General features: G+C 45.3%; 1 protein-coding gene across 5 annotated transcripts in view; it reads left to right on the forward strand.

The window, feature by feature from the left end:
* The window catches only part of lifra (LIF receptor subunit alpha a), a 49,050-nt gene that overhangs the window by 1,612 nt on the left and 20,852 nt on the right, over positions 1–26,586 (forward strand). For 2 of the 5 annotated variants that reach the window (XM_037531829.1, XM_037531830.1), the window contains exon 2: positions 26,134–26,242. In XM_037531829.1, coding sequence (XP_037387726.1) covers positions 26,179–26,242 — 64 coding nt within the window. In that variant the 5' untranslated portion in view covers positions 26,134–26,178. Of the gene's footprint in view, positions 1–9,813; positions 9,835–18,402; positions 18,736–20,455; positions 20,980–26,133; positions 26,243–26,586 lie in introns of those variants that run through there. The other 3 variants (XM_037531833.1, XM_037531831.1, XM_037531832.1) reach the window with 3 other exon arrangements.

Genomic DNA, 26,586 nt, shown 5'->3' on the forward strand with positions numbered 1-26,586 from the left:
GCACCTATTCCCGGTGATTCAGCCTTATGGAAAGGGGTTCTACACAGCACCAAAAAGGGTTCTTCTGTTGTAACAGGCTTGAGATTGTAGCAATAGAAGGTTAGAACCATGTACAACACAGTCTATATCAACCTGAAGAACCATTTCACTGTTGTACCACAGGTGGTTGCTAAGGTGCTGTTAAGTGGTTACCATGGTGTTCCAAGTGGTTGTTAGATGGTTGTTATGGTATTCCAGGTGATTTAACCTTTCCGCGAGGGTTCTGTATAGGACCAAAAAGGTTCTGCTGTTGTTACAAACTCGGCATCGTACATTCACGACAGGTTCTCCATCAGTCTGAGGAACCACTTTGCCATGCAGAGAACCAATTAAGCATGAAATGATTCTATGTAGAACGCCTGGTTCTAAACAAGTCCTTTTACTAAACAGCCTGTTTTTGTGATGTCACACATGTCTACAAATCTCTGCTCTGCTCACTCACGTTGAAGCTATAAGGAGCGTTAGCCAATCAGAACAGAGCTCATTTGCATAAATCAGCCTTAAAGGCGCAGCCTGTTTAATTGAGGGTGGAACACAGTCACGGTAACTGTTTCAGTAGCTTATAAACCAAACAGTAATAGAGTCCAGCCCCGTTAACGTCCTCCCAGTGGGCAGACTCGGACGCGGTGCGACTCCGGAAAGCTGCACGTGTTAATAGTTGAGGTCCAGAAGTTGCCAGAATGTTCCGCAAAACTGGGAAAGCAGAAACAGAGCTGTGCTTTAATATCGGGTTCTCGGCTCTCACGTGTCACCCAAACGGTCCAGAAAAACGTGGCCAAAGGTTCTGGGGGCTGAAAATAGACTGAACAGCATTGATCTGCGCTGTTCTGCGGGTTTAGAAACCCTGCCGATGTTTTCGGAGGACAAACAGACGGAAAGCCAGACGTTTACAGTCAATATCTGGGACCACAGTGTTGCTCAGCAGTTGGCAGCGATGGCCTGTTACTGCGCCTCAAATCTCACGGTTTCACCCCGATTTGGCTGTTTGGGTGAGATTGTTTTCTAAAGCCAAGCTGAAGAAACAAACGTAAACAAATGCTTTTTACTACCATTTTGAGGGTCATGCAGGAAAATGGTTTGAAGTTGAGCCCAAAATGAGCACGTATTTCACTGTATCGCTACAAAACCTTGCATATCCATTTTTGTCGTTTTTCATTTTTTTACACATTCTGAAAAAGGCAGTTGGCGCTGATGCTGTGGCAAAATTTTATGATGAGCGGACCAACAGAAATGGTCTAAAATTACCCGGAGAAACGGTTTCTCTCCATTAACTTCCATTAAAGGTTAAGAACGTTTTTCCCTCTCCTGGAAAGTTGCCATGCCGGAGGTGTGAGGGTTGGTTTGGGAGCGATAAGTTAGAGACACTCAAACTGTGACTGATTAGAATGAAGACTGACGTTAAGAGATCAGTGCAGATTCACCTTCAGATCAGAGGAGCAGTTAAAGATTAAAATATTAACATGTTTAATAATAAAACACGTCTGTTTAATGCTGAGACGCTTCAGCTGAAGCTGCGCTCGTTCCTCTGGGACTGGCTGGGCGTGAGGAGCCGAGTGTGTCCTGGGGTGACTTTAGGATGAGAGAGTGAACGTCGCTGTTCCTGAAACACGACCCTAATGCACTCAAACATCTGTCGGGTGAACGGGAAGAAAATAAAATTCCAGAGTCAGTGAGCAAAAAAATAAATAAACCCAGACAGACGTTCCAGAAGCTCCGTTCTTACTTTCCGTTTCACTGCTGGTCGTTCCTCTGAGGGCCGTTTCAGTCGGAGGCTGAAGACAGCAGGACGGCCTCGTTAAAGCCCCCACTGACCGTTAGAGAGCGAGCAGGCTGAGCTCAGCAGCGACGCCGGTGGTTAGAACGGGTCTGTAGCTGTTGGTGTTTTTTTGGAGGTCTGTGTTTGTGCTTTCTGGAGAGCGGCTGACCTTGAGGGTCTGTGCAGAAAAGCACAGCGTCGGTTCCAGGAAATGCATCCGAGAACCAGGCAGAACATACAGTACTGGAAAAGCACATTAACCCCAGGAAGAGACCGGCCAGGAAATGGCCTGACTGTGTATTTGCCCTTGAATCCTGCTACAGAAACCAGCTCAGACGAGCGTAGGCTGAGTTCTGGATGCTGGTATGATGGTCAGCAGCAGTGGAGGTTAATATGCTGGTCACCACCAAAACCAGCGTCCAAAAAAACATGTATCTCCATTTTTTCAAATTTTGTTCCTCCGTCGTTTGAGGAGCTCGGCTGCTCTGCACACTGCGTGAAGGAGCTTCGTGAAGATGGACCAGTAGAAACGCCCGAATAAGAGCTCTCTACGTTAGTGTGCTCTGAGAGAAACGGCGCTTTTGCTCTCCTGTAAAGGTGCCAGTTAGGAGATGCTCGTTTTTCTTTGGACGGTGATGATACGCTGTTTTGGATGCTGGTGCGCTGGTCAACCAGCATGACCGTACTGGGTGATCAGCTACTATTAATATTAGTATTAGGTATTTTATAACAGTATTAGGTAGTAAAATATTGTTACTATTAATATTAGTATTAGGTATTTTATAACAGTATTAGGTAGTAAAATATTGTTACTATTAATATTAGTATTGGGTATTTTATAACAGTATTAGGTAGTAAAATATTGTTACTATTAATATTAGTATTAGGTATTTTATAACAGTACTAGGTAGTAAAATATTGTTACTACTAATATTAGTATTAGGTATTTTATAACAGTATTAGGTAGTAAAATATTGTTACTACTAATATTAGTATTAGGTATTTTATAGCAGTATTAGTAAAATATTGTTACTATTAATATTAGTATTAGGTATTTTATAACAGTATTAGGTAGTAAAATATTGTTACTACTAATATTAGTATTAGGTATTTTATAACAGTATTAGGTAGTAAAATATTGTTACTACTAATATTAGTATTAGGTATTTTATAACAGTATTAGATAGTAAAATATTGTTACTATTAATATTAGTATTGGGTATTTTATAACAGTATTAGGTAGTAAAATATTCTTGCTACTAATATTAGTATTAGGTATTTTATAACAGTATTAGGAAGTAAAATATTGTTGCTCATAATATTAGTATTAGGTATTTTATAACAGTACTAGGTAGTAAAATATTGTTACTACTAATATTAGTATTAGGTATTTTATAACAGTATTAGGTAGTAAAATATTGTTACTATTAATATTAGTATTGGGTATTTTATAACAGTATTAGGTAGTAAAATATTCTTGCTACTAATATTAGTATTAGGTATTTTATAACAGTATTAGGAAGTAAAATATTGTTGCTCATAATATTAGTATTAGGTATTTTATAACAGTACTAGGTAGTAAAATATTGTTACTACTAATATTAGTATTAGGTATTTTATAACAGTATTAGATAGTAAAATATTGTTGCTACTAACGTTAATGTGTTTGTAAGCCTGTATTTGTGGGTATTTTATAGCAGGTACTTGGTGTAGGATGGTTTCCATGAGCATTTAGCTGCGTCAACGCTGTTCTTTTATATCAAGTAAAGCCTGTTGTAAAATAATCAGCCTGAGCCGCCTCGGCCTCCAGCCAGCGCATCATTCATGCATGTGCGCCTCCTGTGAATCCTGTGTAACTTGGCTGATAGTGCTGACCGTTATTTTCTGACCTGCTTTGTGTCATACGCTTGGACGGTACATAGGAAGCTTCGGCGGCGTGATGCGGCGGCGTTCCTGACGTAATGCGGCTTACCTACAGCGAGTGTTCTGTGGAAGACTGACTCGAGTCAATCACTGGGTGTTATCAGTGTTGCGTCAGAGGCTTCTGAGTGCGCTGTTTGTGTTCACCACCTGTTGCGTTATTCATTAGCCTTTACTGACGCACGGACGGTGGCAGTGGACACTGCTAATGTCATCATTTAGTCTTTTGTAGGATTCGGCATGTTTGCCCACTCGATCGGTGCCTGTGTTTCAGTAGGGATGGGCGCTGTGGTGGTATTTGTCTTTGTTGTAGCAGCATAGAGTGGATATGGTCTGTACTTACAGAAGACTGAGGTGCATTTTTACTTACAGAGAGCAGAATTAGGCCTGTTTAACGGGATTCAGTGCAGGGCAGTATGTTAAACATTCGCTGCAGGCTTTAATCTTATGGTGTTTTAAAGGTCTGGGTCTTCGTTTTCTGTTTAAACTCATCAAACCTCCAAAAAACTAAGTACTGTGAGGCTTTGAGTACCATGATGTCAGATTTTTGCCATTGGCTCGACATGTTCTGTGTTCTCTGCACTACTCTAGGCTATTTTGTTCTGTTTTCTTAGGTCAGTTTTTGAGCTAGAACCATGAAACTTTACAGGAACGTAGAACCAACTTGTGCTTTTGGGACCAACACTGTTTTTTCCCTCTTAGGCAAATGAATGGCGGTGTGTTGAGAAAACATGTTACAAAGGGGTTATTAAACATTACATACACACTCACATACACTAGAACCTATATACACATATATTAGCAACCACCTGGGATATCATAGCAATGGCCTAGTAACACCTGATCAACCACCTGGGATACCATAGTATCTGCTAGCAACACCTTAGCAACCACTTGGGATACAATATCAGTAGCCTAGCTACACCTTAGCAACCCCCTGGGATACCATAGTATCTGCCTAGCAACACCTTAGCAACCACCTGAGATACCATACCATCCTCCTGGCAACACCTTAGCAACTACCCAGAATACCATGCAATTTGCCTGGCATCACCTTAGCAGTAACCTGGTATGCTATAGCATCCACCTGGCAGCAACTTAGCAACCACCTGGAATGCCATAGCATCCGCCTGACAACACCATAGCAACCGCCCGAGATAACATAGCAATAGGCCTATCATTACCTTGGCAACCACCCGGGATTTCATAGCAATGGCCCAGCAACTCCAGGAACTACCTGGGACCACACAGCCGAAAGTCCGTCTGCAAGCTTTATTTGAGCTCTTTTAATGGTCAGACGTCCTTTAGGGTCCCAGCCCTCATCACTCTCTACTGTAGCCTGAGTAGTTCCTGAGTCTGAGCCTGGGATTAAACTGTAGGTGAGTTTAAGCAGCTGTCGCTCTAGAATGGTAACTTTACGCGAGAGGGCGCCGTGTTCTTCACTTTCAGTGGAAGTTCATGTAAAGAGGTTTATTGGTGATTTCGGTGCGTTGCTGTTGGTCCATTCATCATGAAACCTTCACGCGGTGTCAAGGAGAGCTACTCAGTGTTCAGGTGATGCAAAGAAAGAGAACGGAGATGCCTGTTTCACTTTGGGCGGCGTTGAGATGTTTCTGTAGGTCTGAGTGTTTGAGCACGGCGACTGTCAGATGCTCGTTCTGTGAAGTGCTGAAGTGAAACTTCTCAGTTTAACCGGCTCGTTTTACAGTCTGACCATGGAAGAAACGCAGGGAACGGGTGGCTTTTGGCTGAAACCCGGGGTTTGAATGGGTATGGGGAAGACTGGAATGGGTATGGGGAAGACGGGAATGGGTATGGGGAAGACGGCCGAGTGGTGTGGTGCTGTCTCCGCTGAGTGTGTGTTGGGTGTCTGTGTTGGAGCGAGTGTGTGAAGTGTTTTTTGGACGTCGAGGGCGGCTCCTAAAGTCTCAGCTGAAACACACACTCCCATTGTTCTCCACCACAGAGAACGCTTTCAGCCCCGAAACATAAACCCCGCACGGCGCGGTGAGGTCACCGGAGAGCTTTCTGGAATTCTTCAGACATTCCAGAGGAATTTCCACATCCGTTTACTTCCGAACGCTGCTCTGTCCTCAGGCCAGCTTCACACAGTGAAGGTTTCATGCAACTTTAGTATTCTAAACGTTTTCTGCAACTTACTTAAAACTCCTGATGATCATGTCGACCAGCAACCGTCCAAACTATTGATTTCCCCGGATCAATAGACAAGCACAGTAAAACACGTGCTGGCTTATTGATTAAGTGACCCTTATTAGTGACCCTACTGGAAGGAGCTGAATGTGTTGAGTTGCGCGGTGTAATTGCTAAGTTGCACAGGAATTGCAACATGCAACTAGTCAAAGTTTCATCGTGTGAACGCAGCCTTGTTTCATATGAGAGGTGTGAATGATTTGGTTCTGAATCTTTAGGAATTGATTCAAGTGATTCAACGTAAACACAGATTGAGGGATATGTGCTCACTAAAGGAACACAGACAAGAGACATCCGGTACTGAAAAGAGTACGTATGATTCCATGCCTGGAAATACTTAAACGACTGCTCTTATAATAATTCCAGTAATGATTCGTCATGAAACGATTCCGTGGATCATGAGTCGACTCTTTTAGATCTTCCTGGTGTGGTGCAGGTGAAGATTGCTTATGTTGGAGTGGAAGATACACCAGAAGTTATTATAATAGAATAAATGATGATTTTCAGGAAATAATTCAGTGCATTATAATTTGATTCAGTTCGATTCGATTCACCATTCAACTCTGTTTGATTCTTCTGGTGTGGTTGTACCCTAAATACAACCTTTGAGTGGGAGAAATAGACAAAGGAAAATACTTTATTGAATGTTTTTATAATGGGTTAAATGGTGATTTTCAGGAAATGACTCGGTGCTTTACAGTTTGATTCAGTGTTCGATTCAGCTCTTTCGGGTTGTTTTGCTGCAGTTCTGAACGCCGGAGACCTGTTTACGCCGTGGTGAAATATGGACCGTCATGATTGCGGCAGCACAGTGTGCCTTTTTTGAGATTGTTATGTTTGAGGCTAGTCTGGTAAATAAATCAGCAAGTCGTTCATTAAACACCGTACAGATCTATTCTGAACGGTGCGGAGCGGCTGCAGACGGATCGGTCAGTTCCTGTGGAGGCAGTTTCAGAGCCCAGCTCTGTGCGCTGCAGTGCACGCTGACTGTGTTGTGCTTGTGTTTTTCCCACATGTCTTTTCATAGATCTTCCATTTAGAGGGATTACAGGGTTGTGCTGAGAGAGAGGCTTTCATTTGGGCCTGGTGAGTATAATGAGAGACGGTGTGCTGGGCAAAGGACGCTGGCTGTGGGCCCAGAGCGGTCATACCCATAAAGGCCAGCTTAGAACACTGTGGTCACGCTCAGTCAAATGCACTGCAGCACTGGTTTAGCTTTAGAGCTACATACAAGAGTTATTTCTGAGGACACAAACTGCGGGGGCGATACGGCTTCTACTGTTTCATTTAAAAAGCTCTATAATGTTCATATGATCCACACAGTCGCTCTGACAGACTGTAATACACTACAGGAAGCGTAGGGGGCGATACGGCTTCTACTGTTTCATTTAAAAAGCTCTATAATGTTCATATGATCCACACAGTCGCTCTGACAGACTGTAATACACTACAGGAAGCGTAGGGGGCGATACGGCTTCTACTGCTTCATTTAAAAAGCTCTATAATGTTCATATGATCCACACAGTCGCTCTGACAGACTGTAATACACTACAGGAAGCGTAGGGGGCGATACGGCTTCTACTGTTTCATTTAAAAAGCTCAATAATGTTCATATGATCCACACAGTCGCTCTGACAGACTGTAATACACTACAGGAAGCGTAGGGGGCGATACGGCTTCTACTGTTTCATTTAAAAAGCTCTATAATGTTCATATGATCCACACAGTCGCTCTGACAGACTGTAATACACTACAGGAAGCGTAGGGGGCGATACGGCTTCTACTGTTTCATTTAAAAAGCTCTATAATGTTCATATGATCCACACAGTCGCTCTGACAGACTGTAATACACTACAGGAAGCGTACGGGGCGATACGGCTTCTACTGTTTCATTTAAAAAGCTCTATAATGTTCATATGATCCACACAGTCGCTCTGACAGACTGTAATACACTACAGGAAGCGTAGGGGGCGATACGGCTTCTACTGTTTCATTTAAAAAGCTCTATAATGTTCATATGATCCACACAGTCGCTCTGACAGACTGTAATACACTACAGGAAGCGTAGGGGGCGATACGGCTTCTACTGTTTCATTTAAAAAGCTCTATAATGTTCATATGATCCACACAGTCGCTCTGACAGACTGTAATACACTACAGGAAGCGTAGGGGGCGATACGGCTTCTACTGTTTCATTTAAAAAGCTCTATAATGTTCATATGATCCACACAGTCGCTCTGACAGACTGTAATACACTACAGGAAGCGTAGGGGGCGATACGGCTTCTACTGTTTCATTTAAAAAGCTCTATAATGTTCATATGATCCACACAGTCGCTCTGACAGACTGTAATACACTACAGGAAGCGTAGGGGGCGATACGGCTTCTACTGTTTCATTTAAAAAGCTCTATAATGTTCATATGATCCACACAGTCGCTCTGACAGACTGTAATACACTACAGGAAGCGTAGGGGGCGATACGGCTTCTACTGTTTCATTTAAAAAGCTCTATAATGTTCATATGATCCACACAGTCGCTCTGACAGACTGTAATACACTACAGGAAGCGTAGGGGGCGATACGGCTTCTACTGTTTCATTTAAAAAGCTCTATAACGTTCATATGATCCACACAGTCGCTCTGACAGACTGTAATACACTACAGGAAGCGTAGGGGGCGATACGGCTTCTACTGTTTCATTTAAAAAGCTCTATAATGTTCATATGATCCACACAGTCGCTCTGACAGACTGTAATACACTACAGGAAGTGTAGGGGGCGATACGGCTTCTACTGTTTCATTTAAAAAGCTCTATAATGTTCATATGATCCACACAGTCGCTCTGACAGACTGTAATACACTACAGGAAGCGTAGGGGGCGATACGGCTTCTACTGTTTCATTTAAAAAGCTCTATAATGTTCATATGATCCACACAGTCGATCTGACAGACTGTAATACACTACAGGAAGCGTAGGGGGCGATACGGCTTCTACTGTTTCATTTAAAAAGCTCTATAATGTTCATATGATCCACACAGTCGCTCTGACAGACTGTAATACACTACAGGAAGCGTAGGGGGCGATAAGGCTTCTACTGTTTCATTTAAAAAGCCTCTGTATACATCAAACATTCTTATTATTAACATTGACATTGAATATTATTGAGGAAAATCTCCCGTGTTTTTGTTGCAGGGTTCCAGTAAAGTCCTATTGGACTGGCTTTGTGGTTTTACTGGGTTTGTGCTTGAGCACATACAGGAACAGAAACCAGACACATTAACTTTAATACAAGGTAATATTTGAGCTGCACCAACTCAGAAGGGCTCCGTTTATGCTGTCAGCCTGCATGAAATCACAGCCACAAATCCCAGCTGGCTGGTTGTTCTCCATGACTTGAGTATTTGCAGCCCCAGTGGTCAGAGATGGTCAGCGACGGACGGGTGTTAACAGCTGGTATGTGCTCTCTGGCCAGGCTACGGTTTCCTGAGAAGTTCCACACGACAACGAGAGCTCCAGTAGGACATGAACTCTGAATCCGCTTCTGAGAACAGCTTTTACTCCATCAGATACGTTTACCAAACAAAAGCACTGTAACTTTCATATGACCTTCACGCTCATTCTGACAGACTGTAACCCTGGGCAGCAAGTAAACACACAAACAATCTGCGTTAAATCAGTCCTCATCTCTCACTCGGCGCTCAGACAGCGAGCTGAAGCTTATTTTGGACGAACCAGAAGAACCAGTTCGCTGGAAAAGATGATTATTCAAGCGACGTTGAAGACAAAAAAGCAACAACATGGACAGATTCAGCCAGAAGAAGCATAAACAGTCCGTTAAGGAACCCGAACAGAGGACGGGGCACTGAGGGGAGTCACCTGGAGCCGGAGCCACCCTGACGACGCTTGGTAATGATAAAGCACTTGGCCCGCTGTTCCCATATCAGTGCACCCCTATGGACGGCTCTGAATGGAACGCTTCTATTCCTGTTGCCGGGGTAAAGGGGGAGCGAGACCCCCCTTCCTCATCTAGACCACATGACGCATCCTGGGACGCGTTCCACGCGGCTTCATCAGTCTTCTCTGAGAGAGGCTTTCAGGCTGAGTCATGTCCGGGTCGCTCCGGGGTCGTGTTTGATTAAGTGACAGCGGGTTCCTGCTGGGTCCGAGCTCCTTTCCGGATTGACTCACGCTCTGCTGCATCTGTGCTGTGTGGACGCAGCTGCTGCGCTGCAGTATTTTTAGCTGCTGTGTGAGCTGTGGTGTGGTCAGTAGTGGAGCGTGGCCTGTGTATTTTACATCCCCCGTGTGTGCGGCGGTCAGTTCGGCCAGCGCGCTGTGGCGTGTCCTCCCTGGACGGCAGCTGGCAGAACAGTTTATTTTACAGCGCAGTTGGAAACAGATCCTTAAAGCAACACTTAGGCTGAAGTCTAATCCCCCCCAGTTTCAGCCCTGAATCTGGCCTGGTGTCTGGAGCTCGTGTCTGTAGTTTCAGCCCTGAATCTGGCTTGGTGTCTGGAGCTTGTGTCTGTAGTTTCAGCGCTGAATCTGGCCTGGTGTCTGGAGCTCGTGTCTGTAGTTTCAGCCCTGAATCTGGCCTGGTGTCTGGAGCTTGTGTCTGTAGTTTCAGCGCTGAAACTGGCCTGGTGCCTGGAGCTTGTGTCTGTAGTTTCAGCGCTGAAACTGGCCTGGTGTCTGGAGCTCGTGTCTGTAGTTTCAGCCCTGAATCTGGCCTGGTGTCTGGAGCTCATGTCTGTAGTTTCAGTGCTGAATCTGGCCTGGTGTCTGGAGCTCGTGTCTGTAGTTTCAGCCCTGAATCTGGCTTGGTGTCTGGAGCTCGTGTCTGTAGTTTCAGCGCTGAATCTGGCCTGGTGTCTGGAGCTTGTGTCTGTAGTTTCAGCGCTGAATCTGGCTTGGTGCCTGGAGCTCGTGTCTGTAGTTTCAGCGCTGAATCTGGCCTGGTGTCTGGATCTCGTGTCTGTAGTTTCAGCCCTGAATCTGGCCTGGTGTCTGGAGCTTGTGTCTGTAGTTTCAGCGCTGAATCTGGCTTGGTGTCTGGAGCTCGTGTCTGTAGTTTCAGCGCTGAATCTGGCCTGGTGTCTGGAGCTCGTGTCTGTAGTTTCAGCGCTGAATCTGGCCTGGTGTCTGGAGCTTGTGTCTGTAGTTTCAGCCCTGAATATGGCCTGGTGTCTGGAGCTCGTGTCTGTAGTTTCAGCCCTGAATATGGCCTGGTGTCTGGAGCTCGTGTCTGTAGTTTCAGCCCTGAATCTGGCCTGGTGTCTGGAGCTCGTGTCTGTAGTTTCAGCCCTGAATATGGCCTGGTGTCTGGAGCTCGTGTCTGTAGTTTCAGCCCTGAATATGGCCTGGTGTCTCGAGCTTGTGTCTGTAGTTTCAGCGCTAAATCTGGCTTGGTGTCTGGAGCTCGTGTCTGTAGTTTCAGCGCTGAATCTGGCTTGGTGTCTGGAGCTCGTGTCTGTAGTTTCAGCGCTGAATCTGGCTTGGTGTCTGGAGCTCGTGTCTGTAGTTTCAGCGCTGAATCTGGCTTGGTGTCTGGAGCTCGTGTCTGTAGTTTCAGCGCTGAATCTGGCCTGGTGCCTGGAGCTTGTGTCTGTAGTTTCAGCCCTGAATCTGGCCTGGTGCATGGAGCTCGTGTCTGTAGTTTCAGCCCTGAATCTGGCCTGGTGTCTGGAGCTCGTGTCTGTAGTTTCAGCCCTGAATCTGGCCTGGTGTCTGGAGCTCGTGTCTGTAGTTTCAGCCCTGAATCTGGCCTGGTGTCTGGAGCTCGTGTCTGTAGTTTCAGCGCTGAATCTGGCCTGGTGTCTGGAGCTCGTGTCTGTAGTTTCAGCCCTGAATCTGGCCTGGTGTCTGGAGCTCGTGTCTGTAGTTTCAGCCCTGAATCTGGCCTGGTGTCTGGAGCTCGTGTCTGTAGTTTCAGCCCTGAATCTGGCCTGGTGTCTGGAGCTCGTGTCTGTAGTTTCAGCGCTGAATCTGGCCTGGTGTCTGGAGCTTGTGTCTGTAGTTCCAGCCCTGAATCTGGCCTGGTGTCTGGAGCTCGTGTCTGTAGTTCCAGCCCTGAATCTGGCCTGGTGTCTGGAGCTTTTCAGGCTTTAGTCATGCTAACGTACTTAAGTCCATGTTAATAGAAGAAACCACGTAAGGCCGTTGGAGACGGCGCTGTGCTAATTGTACACCAGCTTCCATTACTTTTTAGCTACATTAGCTTTGTAGCTCCAGTGCTAAAACTAAAAAAAGGCTTCAGACGCCAAACATGTTTTGGCTGATCGTCGAGAACTGACAGGACTATAGTTATATAAACCCCACCCACTTTACTCTGACGGGCTGCGGTCAGGTATATAAACCCCACCCACTTTACTCTGATAGGCTGCACTCAGGTATATAAACCCCACCCATTTTACTCTGATGGGCTGCGGTCAGGTATATAAACCCCACCCACTTTACTCTGATAGGCTGCACTCAGGTATATAACCCCCACCCACTTTACTCTGATGGGCTGCACACAGGTATATAAACCCCACCCACTTTACTCTGATAGGCTGCAAACAGGTATATAAACCCCACCCACTTTCTCTGATGGGCTGCACACAGGTATATATAAACCCCACCCACTTTACTCTGATAGGCTGCACTCAGGTATATAAACCCCACCCACTTTACTCTGATAGGCTGCACTCAGGTATATAACCCCCACCCACTTTACTCTGATGGGCTGCACACAGGTAAATAAACCCCACCCACTTTACTCTGATAGGCTGCACTCAGGTATATAAACCCCACCCACTTTACTCTGATGGGCTGCGGTCAGGTATATAACCCCCACCCACTTTACTCTGATAGGCTGCACTCAGGTATATAAACCCCACCCACTTTACTCTGATAGGCTGCACTCAGGTATATAAACCCCACCCACTTTACTCTGATAGGCTGCACTCAGGTATATAAGCCCCACCCACTTTACTCTGATAGGCTGCACTCAGGTATATAAACCCCACCCACTTTACTCTGATGGGCTGCACTCAGGTATATAAACCCCACCCACTTTACTCTGATGGGCTGCGGTCAGGTATATAAACCCCACCCACTTTACTCTGATAGGCTGCACTCAGGTATATAAACCCCACCCACTTTACTCTGATAGGCTGCACTCAGGTGTATAAACTCCACCCACTTTACCCCGATAGGCTGTGCTCAGGTATATAAACTCCACCCACTTTACCCTGATAGGCTGCGCTCAGGTTATAAACTCCACCCACTTTACCCTGATAGGCTGCACACAGGTATATAAACCCCACCCACTTTACTCTGATAGGCTGCACACAGGTATATAAACCCCACCCACTTTACTCTTATAGGCTGCACACAGGTATATAAACCCCACCCACTTTACTCTGATAGGCTGCACACAGGTATATAAACCCCACCCACTTTACTCTGATAGGCTGCGCTCAGGTATATAAACTCCACCCACTTTACTCTGATCGGCTGCGCTCAGGTATATAAACTCCACCCACTTTACTCTGATCGGCTGGCTCAGGTATATAAACCCCACCCACTTTACTCTGATAGGCTGCACACAGATATATAAACCCCACCCACGTCTGTTCTTGAGTGTTCTGAATTCTGTTCTGACAGTTCTGAGTGTTCTGAGTGTTCTGTTCTGACAGTTCTGAGTGTTGTGTTCTGAGTGTTCTGTTCTAAGTGTTCTGTCCTGACAGTTCTGAGTGTTCTGTTCTGAGTGTTCTGTCCTGACAGTTCTGAGTGTTCTGACTGTTCTGAGTGTTCTGTTCTGAGTGTTCTGTCCTGACAGTTCTGAGTGTTCTGACTGTTCTGAGTGTTCTGTTCTGACAGTTCTGAGTGTTCTGTTCTGAGTGTTCTGTCCTGACAGTTCTGAGTGTTCTGTCCTGACAGTTCTGACTGTTCTGACAGTTCTGACTGTTCTGTCCTGACAGTTCTGAGTGTTCTGTCCTGACAGTTCTGAGTGTTCTGTCCTGACTGTTCTGAGTGTTCTGTCCTGACAGTTCTGAGTGTTCTGACAGTTCTGAGTGTTCTGTCCTGACAGTTCTGACTGTTCTGACAGTTCTGAGTGTTCTGTTCTGACACTTCTGAGTGTTCTGACTGTTCTGAGTGTTCTGTCCTGACAGTTCTGAGTGTTCTGTCCTGACTGTTCTGAGTGTTCTGTCCTGACAGTTCTGAGTGTTCTGAGTGTTCTGTCCTGACAGTTCTGAGTGTTCTGTTCTGAGTGTTCTGTCCTGACAGTTCTGAGTGTTCTGAGTGTTCTGTCCTGACAGTTCTGAGTGTTCTGTTCTGAGTGTTCTGTTCTGAGTGTTCTGTCCTGACAGTTCTGAGTGTTCTGTTCTGAGTGTTCTGTTCTGAGTGTTCTGTCCTGACAGTTCTGAGTGTTCTGTCCTGACAGTTCTGAGTGTTCTGACTGTTCTGTCCTGACAGTTCTGAGTGTTCTGTTCTGAGTGTTCTGTTCTAAGTGTTCTGTCCTGACAGTTCTGAGTGTTCTGTTCTGACTGTTCTGAGTGTTCTGTCCTGACAGTTCTGAGTGTTCTGTTCTGAGTGTTCTGTTCTGAGTGTTCTGTCCTGACAGTTCTGAGTGTTCTGTCCTGACAGTTCTGAGTGTTCTGACTGTTCTGAGTGTTCTGTCCTGACAGTTCTGAGTGTTCTGAGTGTTCTGTCCTGACAGTTCTGAGTGTTCTGTTCTGAGTGTTCTGTCCTGACAGTTCTGAGTGTTCTGTCCTGACTGTTCTGAGTGTTCTGTCCTGACAGTTCTGAGTGTTCTGTCCTGAGTGTTCTGTCCTGACAGTTCTGAGTGTTCTGAGTGTTCTGTCCTGACAGTTCTGAGTGTTCTGTTCTGAGTGTTCTGTTCTGAGTGTTCTGTCCTGACAGTTCTGAGTGTTCTGTTCTGAGTGTTCTGTCCTGACAGTTCTGAGTGTTCTGTCCTGACAGTTCTGAGTGTTCTGACTGTTCTGTCCTGACAGTTCTGAGTGTTCTGTTCTGAGTGTTCTGTTCTAAGTGTTCTGTCCTGACTGTTCTGAGTGTTCTGTTCTGACTGTTCTGAGTGTTCTGTCCTGACAGTTCTGAGTGTTCTGAGTGTTCTGTCCTGACAGTTCTGAGTGTTCTGTTCTGAGTGTTCTGTCCTGACAGTTCTGAGTGTTCTGAGTGTTCTGTCCTGACAGTTCTGAGTGTTCTGTTCTGAGTGTTCTGTTCTGAGTGTTCTGTCCTGACAGTTCTGAGTGTTCTGTTCTGAGTGTTCTGTTCTGAGTGTTCTGTCCTGACAGTTCTGAGTGTTCTGTCCTGACAGTTCTGAGTGTTCTGACTGTTCTGTCCTGACAGTTCTGAGTGTTCTGTTCTGACTGTTCTGAGTGTTCTGTCCTGACAGTTCTGAGTGTTCTGTTCTGAGTGTTCTGTTCTGAGTGTTCTGTCCTGACAGTTCTGAGTGTTCTGTCCTGACAGTTCTGAGTGTTCTGACTGTTCTGAGTGTTCTGTCCTGACAGTTCTGAGTGTTCTGTCCTGACAGTTCTGAGTGTTCTGAGTGTTCTGTCCTGACAGTTCTGAGTGTTCTGTTCTGAGTGTTCTGTCCTGACAGTTCTGAGTGTTCTGACTGTTCTGAGTGTTCTGTCCTGACAGTTCTGAGTGTTCTGTCCTGACTGTTCTGAGTGTTCTGTCCTGACAGTTCTGAGTGTTCTGTCCTGACAGTTCTGAGTGTTCTGTTCTGAGTGTTCTGTCCTGACAGTTCTGAGTGTTCTGAGTGTTCTGTCCTGACAGTTCTGAGTGTTCTGTTCTGAGTGTTCTGTTCTGAGTGTTCTGTCCTGACAGTTCTGAGTGTTCTGTTCTGAGTGTTCTGTCCTGACAGTTCTGAGTGTTCTGACTGTTCTGTCCTGACAGTTCTGAGTGTTCTGTTCTGAGTGTTCTGTTCTAAGTGTTCTGTCCTGACAGTTCTGAGTGTTCTGTTCTGACTGTTCTGAGTGTTCTGTCCTGACAGTTCTGAGTGTTCTGTTCTGAGTGTTCTGTTCTGACAGTTCTGAGTGTTCTGAGTGTTCTGTCCTGACAGTTCTGAGTGTTCTGAGTGTTCTGTCCTGACAGTTCTGAGTGTTCTGTTCTGAGTGTTCTGTTCTAAGTGTTCTGTCCTGACAGTTCTGAGTGTTCTGTTCTGACTGTTCTGAGTGTTCTGTCTTGACAGTTCTGAGTGTTCTGACTGTTCTGAGTGTTCTGTCCTGACAGTTCTGAGTGTTCTGTTCTGACAGTTCTGAGTGTTCTGTTCTGAGTGTTCTGTCCTGACAGTTCTGAGTGTTCTGACTGTTCTGAGTGTTCTGTCCTGACAGTTCTGAGTGTTCTGTTCTGAGTGTTCTGTCCTGACAGTTCTGAGTGTTCTGTTCTGACTGTTCTGAGTGTTCTGTCCTGACAGTTCTGAGTGTTCTGACTGTTCTGAGTGTTCTGTCCTGACAGTTCTGAGTGTTCTGACTGTTCTGAGTGTTCTGTCCTGACAGTTCTGAGTGTTCTGTTCTGAGTGTTCTGTTCTAAGTGTTCTGTCCTGACAGTTCTGAGTGTTCTGTTCTGACTGTTCTGAGTGTTCTGTCCTGACAGTTCTGAGTGTTCTGTTCTGAGTGTTCTGTTCTGACAGTTCTGAGTGTTCTGAGTGTTCTGTCCTGACAGTTCTGAGTGTTCTGTTCTGAGTGTTCTGTTCTGACAGTTCTGAGTGTTCTGAGTGTTCTGTCCTGACAGTTCTGAGTGTTCTGTTCTGAGTGTTCTGTTCTAAGTGTTCTGTCCTGACAGTTCTGAGTGTTCTGTTCTGACTGTTCTGAGTGTTCTGTTCTGACAGTTCTGAGTGTTCTGTTCTGACAGTTCTGAGTGTTCTGTCCTGACAGTTCTGAGTGTTCTGTTCTGACAGTTCTGAGTGTTCTGTTCTGAGTGTTCTGTCCTGACAGTTCTGAGTGTTCTGACTGTTCTGAGTGTTCTGTCCTGACAGTTCTGAGTGTTCTGTTCTGAGTGTTCTGTCCTGACAGTTCTGAGTGTTCTGTTCTGACTGTTCTGAGTGTTCTGTCCTGACAGTTCTGAGTGTTCTGACTGTTCTGAGTGTTCTGTCCTGACAGTTCTGAGTGTTCTGACTGTTCTGAGTGTTCTGTTCTGACTGTTCTGAGTGTTCTGTCCTGACAGTTCTGAGTGTTCTGACTGTTCTGAGTGTTCTGACTGTTCTGAGTGTTCTGTCCTGACAGTTCTGAGTGTTCTGTCCTGACAGTTCTGAGTGTTCTGAGTGTTCTGTCCTGACAGTTCTGAGTGTTCTGTTCTGAGTGTTCTGTCCTGACAGTTCTGAGTGTTCTGAGTGTTCTGTCCTGACAGTTCTGAGTGTTCTGTTCTGTGTGTTCTGAGTGTTCTGTTCAGCTGTGTTCTGCTGTGAGTGCTGGGCCGCGTCGGGCGTTCACTGAGCTGAGTGAAGTAGTGTGTGTGGGTTTCAGTTCTGTGGCGGTTCTATTTAGGGAGACACGGTTCCTCTGAAGTGGGTGCTGTGTTCTCTCTGAGCTTCATGAATGTGTCAGAGTGAATCAGAGAGACGAGCGGCGCGTGTGAAAGTGAAGTGTTGTGTTCTAAACTGTGGAGAACTCAGTTTACTCAAACAGAGCGTAAACAGTCTGGACTGGAAACGTTCTCTGGGTTCTGTTGATGGCGCTGACAGCGGTTTACTGATTAACTGCCTCATTACAGCCACTGTGGGAGAGGAAGGCAGCACAGCCTCAGCCAGAGTCCACACAGCCTGAGGGACAGGAACCTGTGAGGAGAACGGCTCTGTCCAGAACATCACCTCCACCAGAACACCAGAACAGTGTGTTCGGTCCACAGCACTGAGACAGACCAACAGAACCCGTCATCTGTTGCAGTTACTGGCTCCTTCATGTGGGCTCTCGGTTTTGGAGCGTACTCAGGGTTTGTGTTGTGCTCTGAGTTTATTTAAAGCTTATTTTGATTGGCTGAGGGTTTGACCTGCTCAGGTCACCAGCTCCGCCCACTTTTACATGGACTAAGCTGTTTGTTCTTCTATTGGTGGATATTTAGATCGACTGCTCCCCTATTGGTGCAGTTGTAGCAGTGCTGCTCCCCTATTGGTGGAGTTGTAGCAGTGCTGCTCTGCTATTGGTGGAGTTGTGATGTCACACCCTGTGTATGGTCTCTAGAGCTTCAAAACAGTATGTTTGAGGTAAAACCAGTGGCTAAATCGGCCTCATCATCTTCAGTGGCCTTCACCGTAGCTTTAGCCGGCGTGCTGATGATGCGGCGTGTCGGGACCAGCTGCGGGCTGCGTTTTCCTCAGCGGCGGACGCTGCGCGTGGAAGTGGCGTTAGATTAAACTGGGTAGTTGGTGAATGGTGATGAGACCCTCTGTCATGGGGTTGTGCTCGCGGCGCTCTGGCTGAGCTCAGTGAACGGTGAAGTGTTAGTGGAGTGCCAGACCTGCTTTGTGCTTTGGTGCGATTGCATGCAGCAGTGCAGCGACATGCAGTGGAGCTGCCGACTGCAGTGCGGGCAGTGAGAGTGAACCTGCACACCGCCGCTGCCCACGGCTGGCGTCCTCATCAGGTGGAAGATCATGAGTGTAGCAGCAGAAGAACGTAGAGGAGTGTTTTACTGTCGTTAGGCCAGAAGGTTTTGATTGGCGTTTGTTGTTTTAGGAGGCGAGCGCTCCGTGGAGGCCGAGTCGGTTTGCGGGGGCTGAGCAAATACAGAGGCAGCGCCGCCGTTAGTGTAACGAGCACTCAGCCAAGCGGGGAAACCTGAGCTGCAGAGCACCTTCCAGTAAGAGGAGGGGTTTTCCTCCCCCTCTCTCTCTCCTCCCCCGCCTCTCTCTATCTCTCTCTCTCTCCTCCCCCGCCTCTCTCTATCTCTCTCTCTATCTCTCTCTCTCTCTCTCTCTCTCCCTCTCTCTCTCTCTCCTCCCCCGCCTCTCTCTCTCTCTCTCTCTCTCTCTCTCTCTCTCTCTCTCTCTCTCTCCCTCTCTCTCTCTCTCTCTCTCCTCCCCCGCCTCTCTCTCTCTCTCTCTCTCTCTCTCTCTCTCTCTCTCTCTCTCCCTCTCTCTCTCTCTCTCCTCCCCCGCCTCTCTCTCTCTCTCTCTCTCTCTCTCTCTCTCTCCTCCCCCGCTCCTCTCTCTCTCTCTCTCTCTCTCTCTCTCTCTCTCTCTCTCCCTCCCTCTCTCTCTCTCTCTCTCTCTCTCCCTCTCTCTCTCTCTCTCTCTCTCTCTCTCTCTCTCTCTCTCTCTCTCTCCCTCTCTCTCTCTCTCTCTCTCTCTCTCTCTCTCTCTCTCTCTCTCTCTCTCTCTCCTCCCCCGCTCCTCTCTCTCTCTCTCTCTCTCTCTCTCTCTCTCTCTCTCTCTCTCTCTCTCTCTCTCTCTCTCTCCCCCGCTCCTCTCTCTCTCTCTCTCTCTCTCTCTCTCTCTCTCTCTCTCTCTCTCTCTCCCCCCCTCTCTCTCTCCTCCCCTGCTCCTCTCTCTCTCTCTCTCTCTCTCTCTCTCTCTCTCTCTCTCTCTCTCCTCCCCCGTTCCTCTCTCTCTCTCTCTCTCTCTCTCATGTCAGTAACGAGTGTGTGTGTGTGGAGGGGAGGGGAGGGGGTTTCTTTAGAAGTGCTTTAGAAGTTCATTTGATGTGCTTTAGAAGTTCTTTATCAGGCATATATACTGTTTCCTTTTCCCCAGTTGACTGAAGAGCTAAGCAGTAACCATGGCAACCCATCTGTTTTTGCAGCGCTGCTGCTTCCGAGGCGTTCCCGTATTAACAAGTCGCCTTTTACACCAGTAACATCCACAGGGTGGACTGTTAAAGAGAGCTCTTCACGGGTTCCTCATTGAAGACAGTCGTCCTACTCGCATATGCTCAAATGGTTCTCTACATGGTGAAACGGTTCTTCAGACTGATGGAGAACGTGTTGCATATGGTTCTGTTATTGTGACAGTGTCATGATTTTGAAGTCATTCCATGATGCTCTGAATCGTTTGTTAAAGGATCATCGTTGAAATTTCATCTCCGCTCAGTTTTCTTGATTCGCTGAATCGCTTGTTGAAGAAGTGGTGCGCTGATCGGTTTGAGAGTCCTCGCTGGTTACAGAACCGCAGTGGAGGTTGACGTGATGAGTGTCAGGGTTTGAGCAGGGCCAGGTCTCAGTGGAGAAGTATTTACTGAATTAAAGTGATATTTGGGGCCAGTTTCTGTTTCACTCTGAGTGTGAGAGCAGCTTTCACTATGAGTCGCTCTGTGTGGGAATCTGTTGGCACGAGACTGAACTCCTTAGAGAAAAACAGAGCTGCTAAACTAAAACAGCAGAAACGGTTCATTTTGAGTAGAATTAGAATTAAGTGTATTATTACATACAAGTACTAACGTATATGTTTATATTATACGTACATTACATATATAATGTATAGAGACACTATTGCATGTAAATAATCGCTCATAAATAATACATGTTGGACATGTCAGGATTATATATAGATACTTACATATTGCACCACTGAAATAAAGCCTTTTTACAGGAGATAAAAAACATGCTTAAATATTAATGCAAGTCAATGGAACCAGACATTCCAAGTCATTTTGGGCCACTTGTTTTGGTCCATTCATCTAGAAATATACACACCGTGTGGAGGTCAGCGGGCGTTTTTACTTTATGCCAAAAACGGAAAATGGTGAAAAACAGAGGTTTTGAAAAATACATAGAGAAGACATTATCACTGCGTTTATATGGTGCACATGTGCTTCCACAGAGTGAAAGAGCCTGGCTGGCGTGTTTGAACACGTCTCAGTCAGACTGTGGGACTGATGATGTTTATCTGAAGGTAAACATGCTCAGTGTCAGTAAGTCCACAGCTGCAGGAGTCACGTTCAGGTAGAGACCCGCACCTTCAGGACATTCTCAGGATAGTTTGAGGACTCCAGTTCAGAAACATCTCAGTCCTCTGAAAGCTCATCTGAATCAGGGGCCACTGGGAGACCTGCAGAATGCAGCGCAGGGACCACCTGTTCATTTACTCCGTCATTTGGGTTTGACTTGGTTAATGCTGCTGATCTTCTTTCAGTGCGTGGCTGTAATACTGAGGTGATTAGATGTGAGTGAACGTTACGGTGATTAGATGAGAGTGAACGTTACGGTGATTAGATGTGAGTGAACGTTACGGTGATTAGATGAGAGTGAACGTTACGGTGATTAGATGTGAGTGAACGTTACGGTGATTAGATGTGAGTGAACGTTACGGTGATTAGATGAGAGTGAACATTACGGTGATTAGATGTGAGTGAACGTTACGGTGATTAGATGTGAGTGAACGTTACGGTGATTAGATGTGAGTGAACGTTACGGTGATTAGATGAGAGTGAACGTTACGGTGATTAGATGAGAGTGAACGTTACGGTGATTAGATGAGAGTGAACGTTACGGTGATTAGATGTGAGTGAACGTTACGGTGATTAGATGAGAGTGAACGTTACGGTGATTAGATGTGAGTGAACGTTACGGTGATTAGATGTGAGTGAACGTTACGGTGATTAGATGAGAGTGAACGTTACGGTGATTAGATGAGAGTGAACGTTACGGTGATTAGATGTGAGTGAACGTTACGGTGATTAGATGAGAGTGAACGTTACGGTGATTAGATGAGAGTGAACGTTACGGTGATTAGATGTGAGTGAACGTTACGGTGATTAGATGTGAGTGAACGTTACGGTGATTAGATGTGAGTGAACGTTACGGTGATTAGATGAGAGTGAACGTTACGGTGATTAGATGTGAGTGAACGTTACGGTGATTAGATGTGAGTGAACGTTACGGTGATTAGATGTGAGTGAACGTTACGGTGATTAGATGTGAGTGAACGTTACGGTGATTAGATGAGAGTGAACGTTACGGTGATTAGATGTGAGTGAACGTAACGGTGATTAGATGTGAGTGAACGTTACGGTGATTAGATGAGAGTGAACGTTACGGTGATTAGATGTGAGTGAACGTTACGGTGATTAGATGTGAGTGAACGTTACGGTGATTAGATGTGAGTGAACGTTACGGTGATTAGATGAGAGTGAACGTTACGGTGATTAGATGTGAGTGAACGTTACGGTGATTAGATGAGAGTGAACGTTACGGTGATTAGATGAGACTGAACGTTACGGTGATTAGATGTGAGTGAACGTTACGGTGATTAGATGAGAGTGAACGTTACGGTGATTAGATGTGAGTGAACGTTACGGTGATTAGATGTGAGTGAACGTTACGGTGATTAGATGTGAGTGAACGTTACGGTGATTAGATGTGAGTGAACGTTACGGTGATTAGATGTGAGTGAACGTTACGGTGATTAGATGAGAGTGAACGTTACGGTGATTAGATGAGAGTGAACGTTACGGTGATTAGATGAGAGTGAACGTTACGGTGATTAGATGTGAGTGAACGTTACGGTGATTAGATGAGAGTGAACGTTACGGTGATTAGATGTGAGTGAACGTTACGGTGATTAGATGAGAGTGAACGTTACGGTGATTAGATGAGAGTGAACGTTACGGTGATTAGATGTGAGTGAACGTTACGGTGATTAGATGAGAGTGAACGTTACGGTGATTAGATGAGAGTGAACGTTACGGTGATTAGATGTGAGTGAACGTTGCGGTGATTAGATGAGAGTGAACGTTACGGTGATTAGATGTGAGTGAACGTTACGGTGATTAGATGTGAGTGAACGTTACGGTGATTAGATGAGAGTGAACGTTACGGTGATTAGATGAGAGTGAACGTTACGGTGATTAGATGTGAGTGAACGTTACGGTGATTAGATGTGAGTGAACGTTACGGTGATTAGATGAGAGTGAACGTTACGGTGATTAGATGTGAGTGAACGTTACGGTGATTAGATGTGGTGAACGTTACGGTGATTAGATGTGAGTGAACGTTACGGTGATTAGATGTGAGTGAACGTTACGGTGATTAGATGAGAGTGAACGTTACGGTGATTAGATGAGAGTGAACGTTACGGTGATTAGATGAGAGTGAACGTTACGGTGATTAGATGTGAGTGAACGTTACGGTGATTAGATGAGAGTGAACGTTACGGTGATTAGATGTGAGTGAAACGTTACGGGTGATTAGATGAGAGTGAACGTTACGGTGATTAGATGTGAGTGAACGTTACGGTGATTAGATGAGAGTGAACGTTACGGTGATTAGATGAGAGTGAACGTTACGGTGATTAGATGTGAGTGAACGTTACGGTGATTAGATGAGAGTGAACGTTACGGTGATTAGATGAGAGTGAACGTTTACGGTGATTAGATGTGAGTGAACGTTACGGTGATTAGATGATGAGTGAACGTTACGGTGATTAGATGTGAGTGAACGTTACGGTGATTAGATGTGAGTGAACGTTACGGTGATTAGATGAGACGTGAACGTTACGGTGATTAGATGTGAGTGAACGTTACGGTGATTAGATGAGAGTGAACGTTACGGTGATTAGATGTGAGTGAACGTTACGGTGATTAGATGAGAGTGAACGTTACGGTGATTAGATGTGAGTGAACGTTACGGTGATTAGATGTGAGTGAACGTTACGGTGATTAGATGAGAGTGAACGTTACGGTGATTAGATGAGAGTGAACGTTACGGTGATTAGATGTGAGTGAACGTTACGGTGATTAGATGAGAGTGAACGTTACGGTGATTAGATGTGAGTGAACGTTACGGTGATTAGATGAGAGTGAACGTTACGGTGATTAGATGTGAGTGAACGTTACGGTGATTAGATGAGAGTGAACGTTACGGTGATTAGATGAGAGTGAACGTTACGGTGATTAGATGAGAGTGAACGTTACGGTGATTAGATGTGAGTGAACGTTACGGTGATTAGATGATGAGTGAACGTTACGGTGATTAGATGTGAGTGAACGTTACGGTGATTAGATGAGAGTGAACGTTACGGTGATTAGATGAGAGTGAACGTTACGGTGATTAGATGTGAGTGAACGTTACGGTGATTAGATGTGAGTGAACGTTACGGTGATTAGATGAGAGTGAACGTTACGGTGATTAGATGTGAGTGAACGTTACGGTGATTAGATGAGAGTGAACGTTACGGTGATTAGATGTGAGTGAACGTTACGGTGATTAGATGATGAGTGAACGTTACGGTGATTAGATGAGAGTGAACGTTACGGTGATTAGATGTGAGTGAACGTTACGGTGATTAGATGAGAGTGAACGTTACGGTGATTAGATGTGAGTGAACGTTACGGTGATTAGATGTGAGTGAACGTTACGGTGATTAGATGAGAGTGAACGTTACGGTGATTAGATGTGAGTGAACGTTACGGTGATTAGATGAGAGTGAACGTTACGGTGATTAGATGAGACTGAACGTTACGGTGATTAGATGTGAGTGAACGTTACGGTGATTAGATGAGAGTGAACGTTACGGTGATTAGATGTGAGTGAACGTTACGGTGATTAGATGTGAGTGAACGTACGGTGATTAGATGTGATGTGAACGTTACGGTGATTAGATGTGAGTGAACGTTACGGTGATTAGATGAGAGTGAACGTTACGGTGATTAGATGAGAGTGAACGTTACGGTGATTAGATGAGATGTGAACGTTACGGTGATTAGATGTGAGTGAACGTTACGGTGATTAGATGAGAGTGAACGTTACGGTGATTAGATGTGAGTGAACGTTACGGTGATTAGATGAGAAGTGAACGTTACGGTGATTAGATGAGAGTGAACGTTACGGTGATTAGATGTGAGTGAACGTTACGGTGATTAGATGAGAGTGAACGTTACGGTGATTAGATGATGAGTGAACGTTACGGTGATTAGATGAGAGTGAACGTTACGGTGATTAGATGAGAGTGACCGTTACGGTGATTAGATGTGAGTGAACGTTACGGTGATTAGATGAGAGTGAACGTTACGGTGATTAGATGTGAAGTGAACGTTACGGTGATTAGATGAGAGTGAACGTTACGGTGATTAGATGTGAGTGAACGTTACGGTGATTAGATGAGAGTGAACGTTACGGTGATTAGATGAGAGTGAACGTTACGGTGATTAGATGAGAGTGAACGTTACGGTGATTAGATGTGAATGTGAACGTTACGGTGATTAGATGAGAGTGAACGTTACGGTGATTAGATGTGAGTGAACGTTACGGTGATTAGATGAGAGTGAACGTTACGGTGATTAGATGAGAGTGAACGTTACGGTGATTAGATGAGAGTGAACGTTACGGTGATTAGATGTGAGTGAACGTTACGGTGATTAGATGTGAGTGAACGTTACGGTGATTAGATGTGAGTGAACGTTACGGTGATTAGATGAGAGTGAACGTTACGGTGATTAGATGTGAGTGAACGTTACGGTGATTAGATGAGAGTGAACGTTACGGTGATTAGATGAGACTGAACGTTACGGTGATTAGATGTGAGTAAACGTTACGGTGATTAGATGAGAGTGAACGTTACGGTGATTAGATGTGAGTGAACGTTACGGTGATTAGATGTGAGTGAACGTTACGGTGATTAGATGTGAGTGAACGTTACGGTGATTAGATGTGAGTGAACGTTACGGTGATTAGATGAGAGTGAACGTTACGGTGATTAGATGAGAGTGAACGTTACGGTGATTAGATGAGAGTGAACGTTACGGTGATTAGATGAGAGTGAACGTTACGGTGATTAGATGAGAGTGAACGTTACGGTGATTAGATGTGAGTGAACGTTACGGTGATTAGATGAGAGTGAACGTTACGGTGATTAGATGAGAGTGAACGTTACGGTGATTAGATGTGAGTGAACGTTACGGTGATTAGATGAGAGTGAACGTTACGGTGATTAGATGTGAGTGAACGTTACGGTGATTAGATGAGAGTGAACGTTACGGTGATTAGATGAGAGTGAACGTTACGGTGATTAGATGTGAGTGAACGTTACGGTGATTAGATGAGAGTGAACGTTACGGTGATTAGATGAGAGTGAATGTTTTTGATGAACTGTTCAATTCCAGATTCTCATCAGCCCCTAATTTAAGATGATTGATCAGATTGGTATTGATGACCTGCAGTGCTCACTGTCCTCATTATCTGTGATTTGTTATTGATAATCTAACTGATAATTGATAATGTTATTGATGAACACTGTGTGTGTGTGTGTGTGTGTGTGTGTTTCAGGAGAGTGTGGTGCAGTGGTCTCGCTCTCTGTGGTCAGTGGTCATCATGCAGTTGAACACAGCGCTGATCGTCCTCCTGCTGACCCTCCAGATTACACACAGCCTCACCGGTCAGTAAACACACACACACACACACACACACACACACACACACACACACACACACACACACTTTCTCTCTCTCTCTTTCTCTCAGAGATACACAAAACACAGTCTGTCTCTATCTGTCTGTCTGTCTGTCTCTCTGTCGGTCTGTCTGTCTATCTATCTGTCGGTCTGTCTGTCTATCTGTCTAAAACAATTCAGTTATGTCAGTTTTGCAAATGAGCAGTTAGTTAATTACATATAGTAGTAATAATAATAATAATAATGATAGTGTAGTAATAACTTTAGGCCTCTTGCTGTTGTAGATGGTCTGATTGTAGTTGTGTTATTTTAATAGAAGCTGACTGAC

The sequence above is a fragment of the Pygocentrus nattereri genome, chromosome 20 (assembly GCF_015220715.1).
Source record: "Pygocentrus nattereri isolate fPygNat1 chromosome 20, fPygNat1.pri, whole genome shotgun sequence".
NCBI lineage: Eukaryota > Metazoa > Chordata > Actinopteri > Characiformes > Serrasalmidae > Pygocentrus > Pygocentrus nattereri.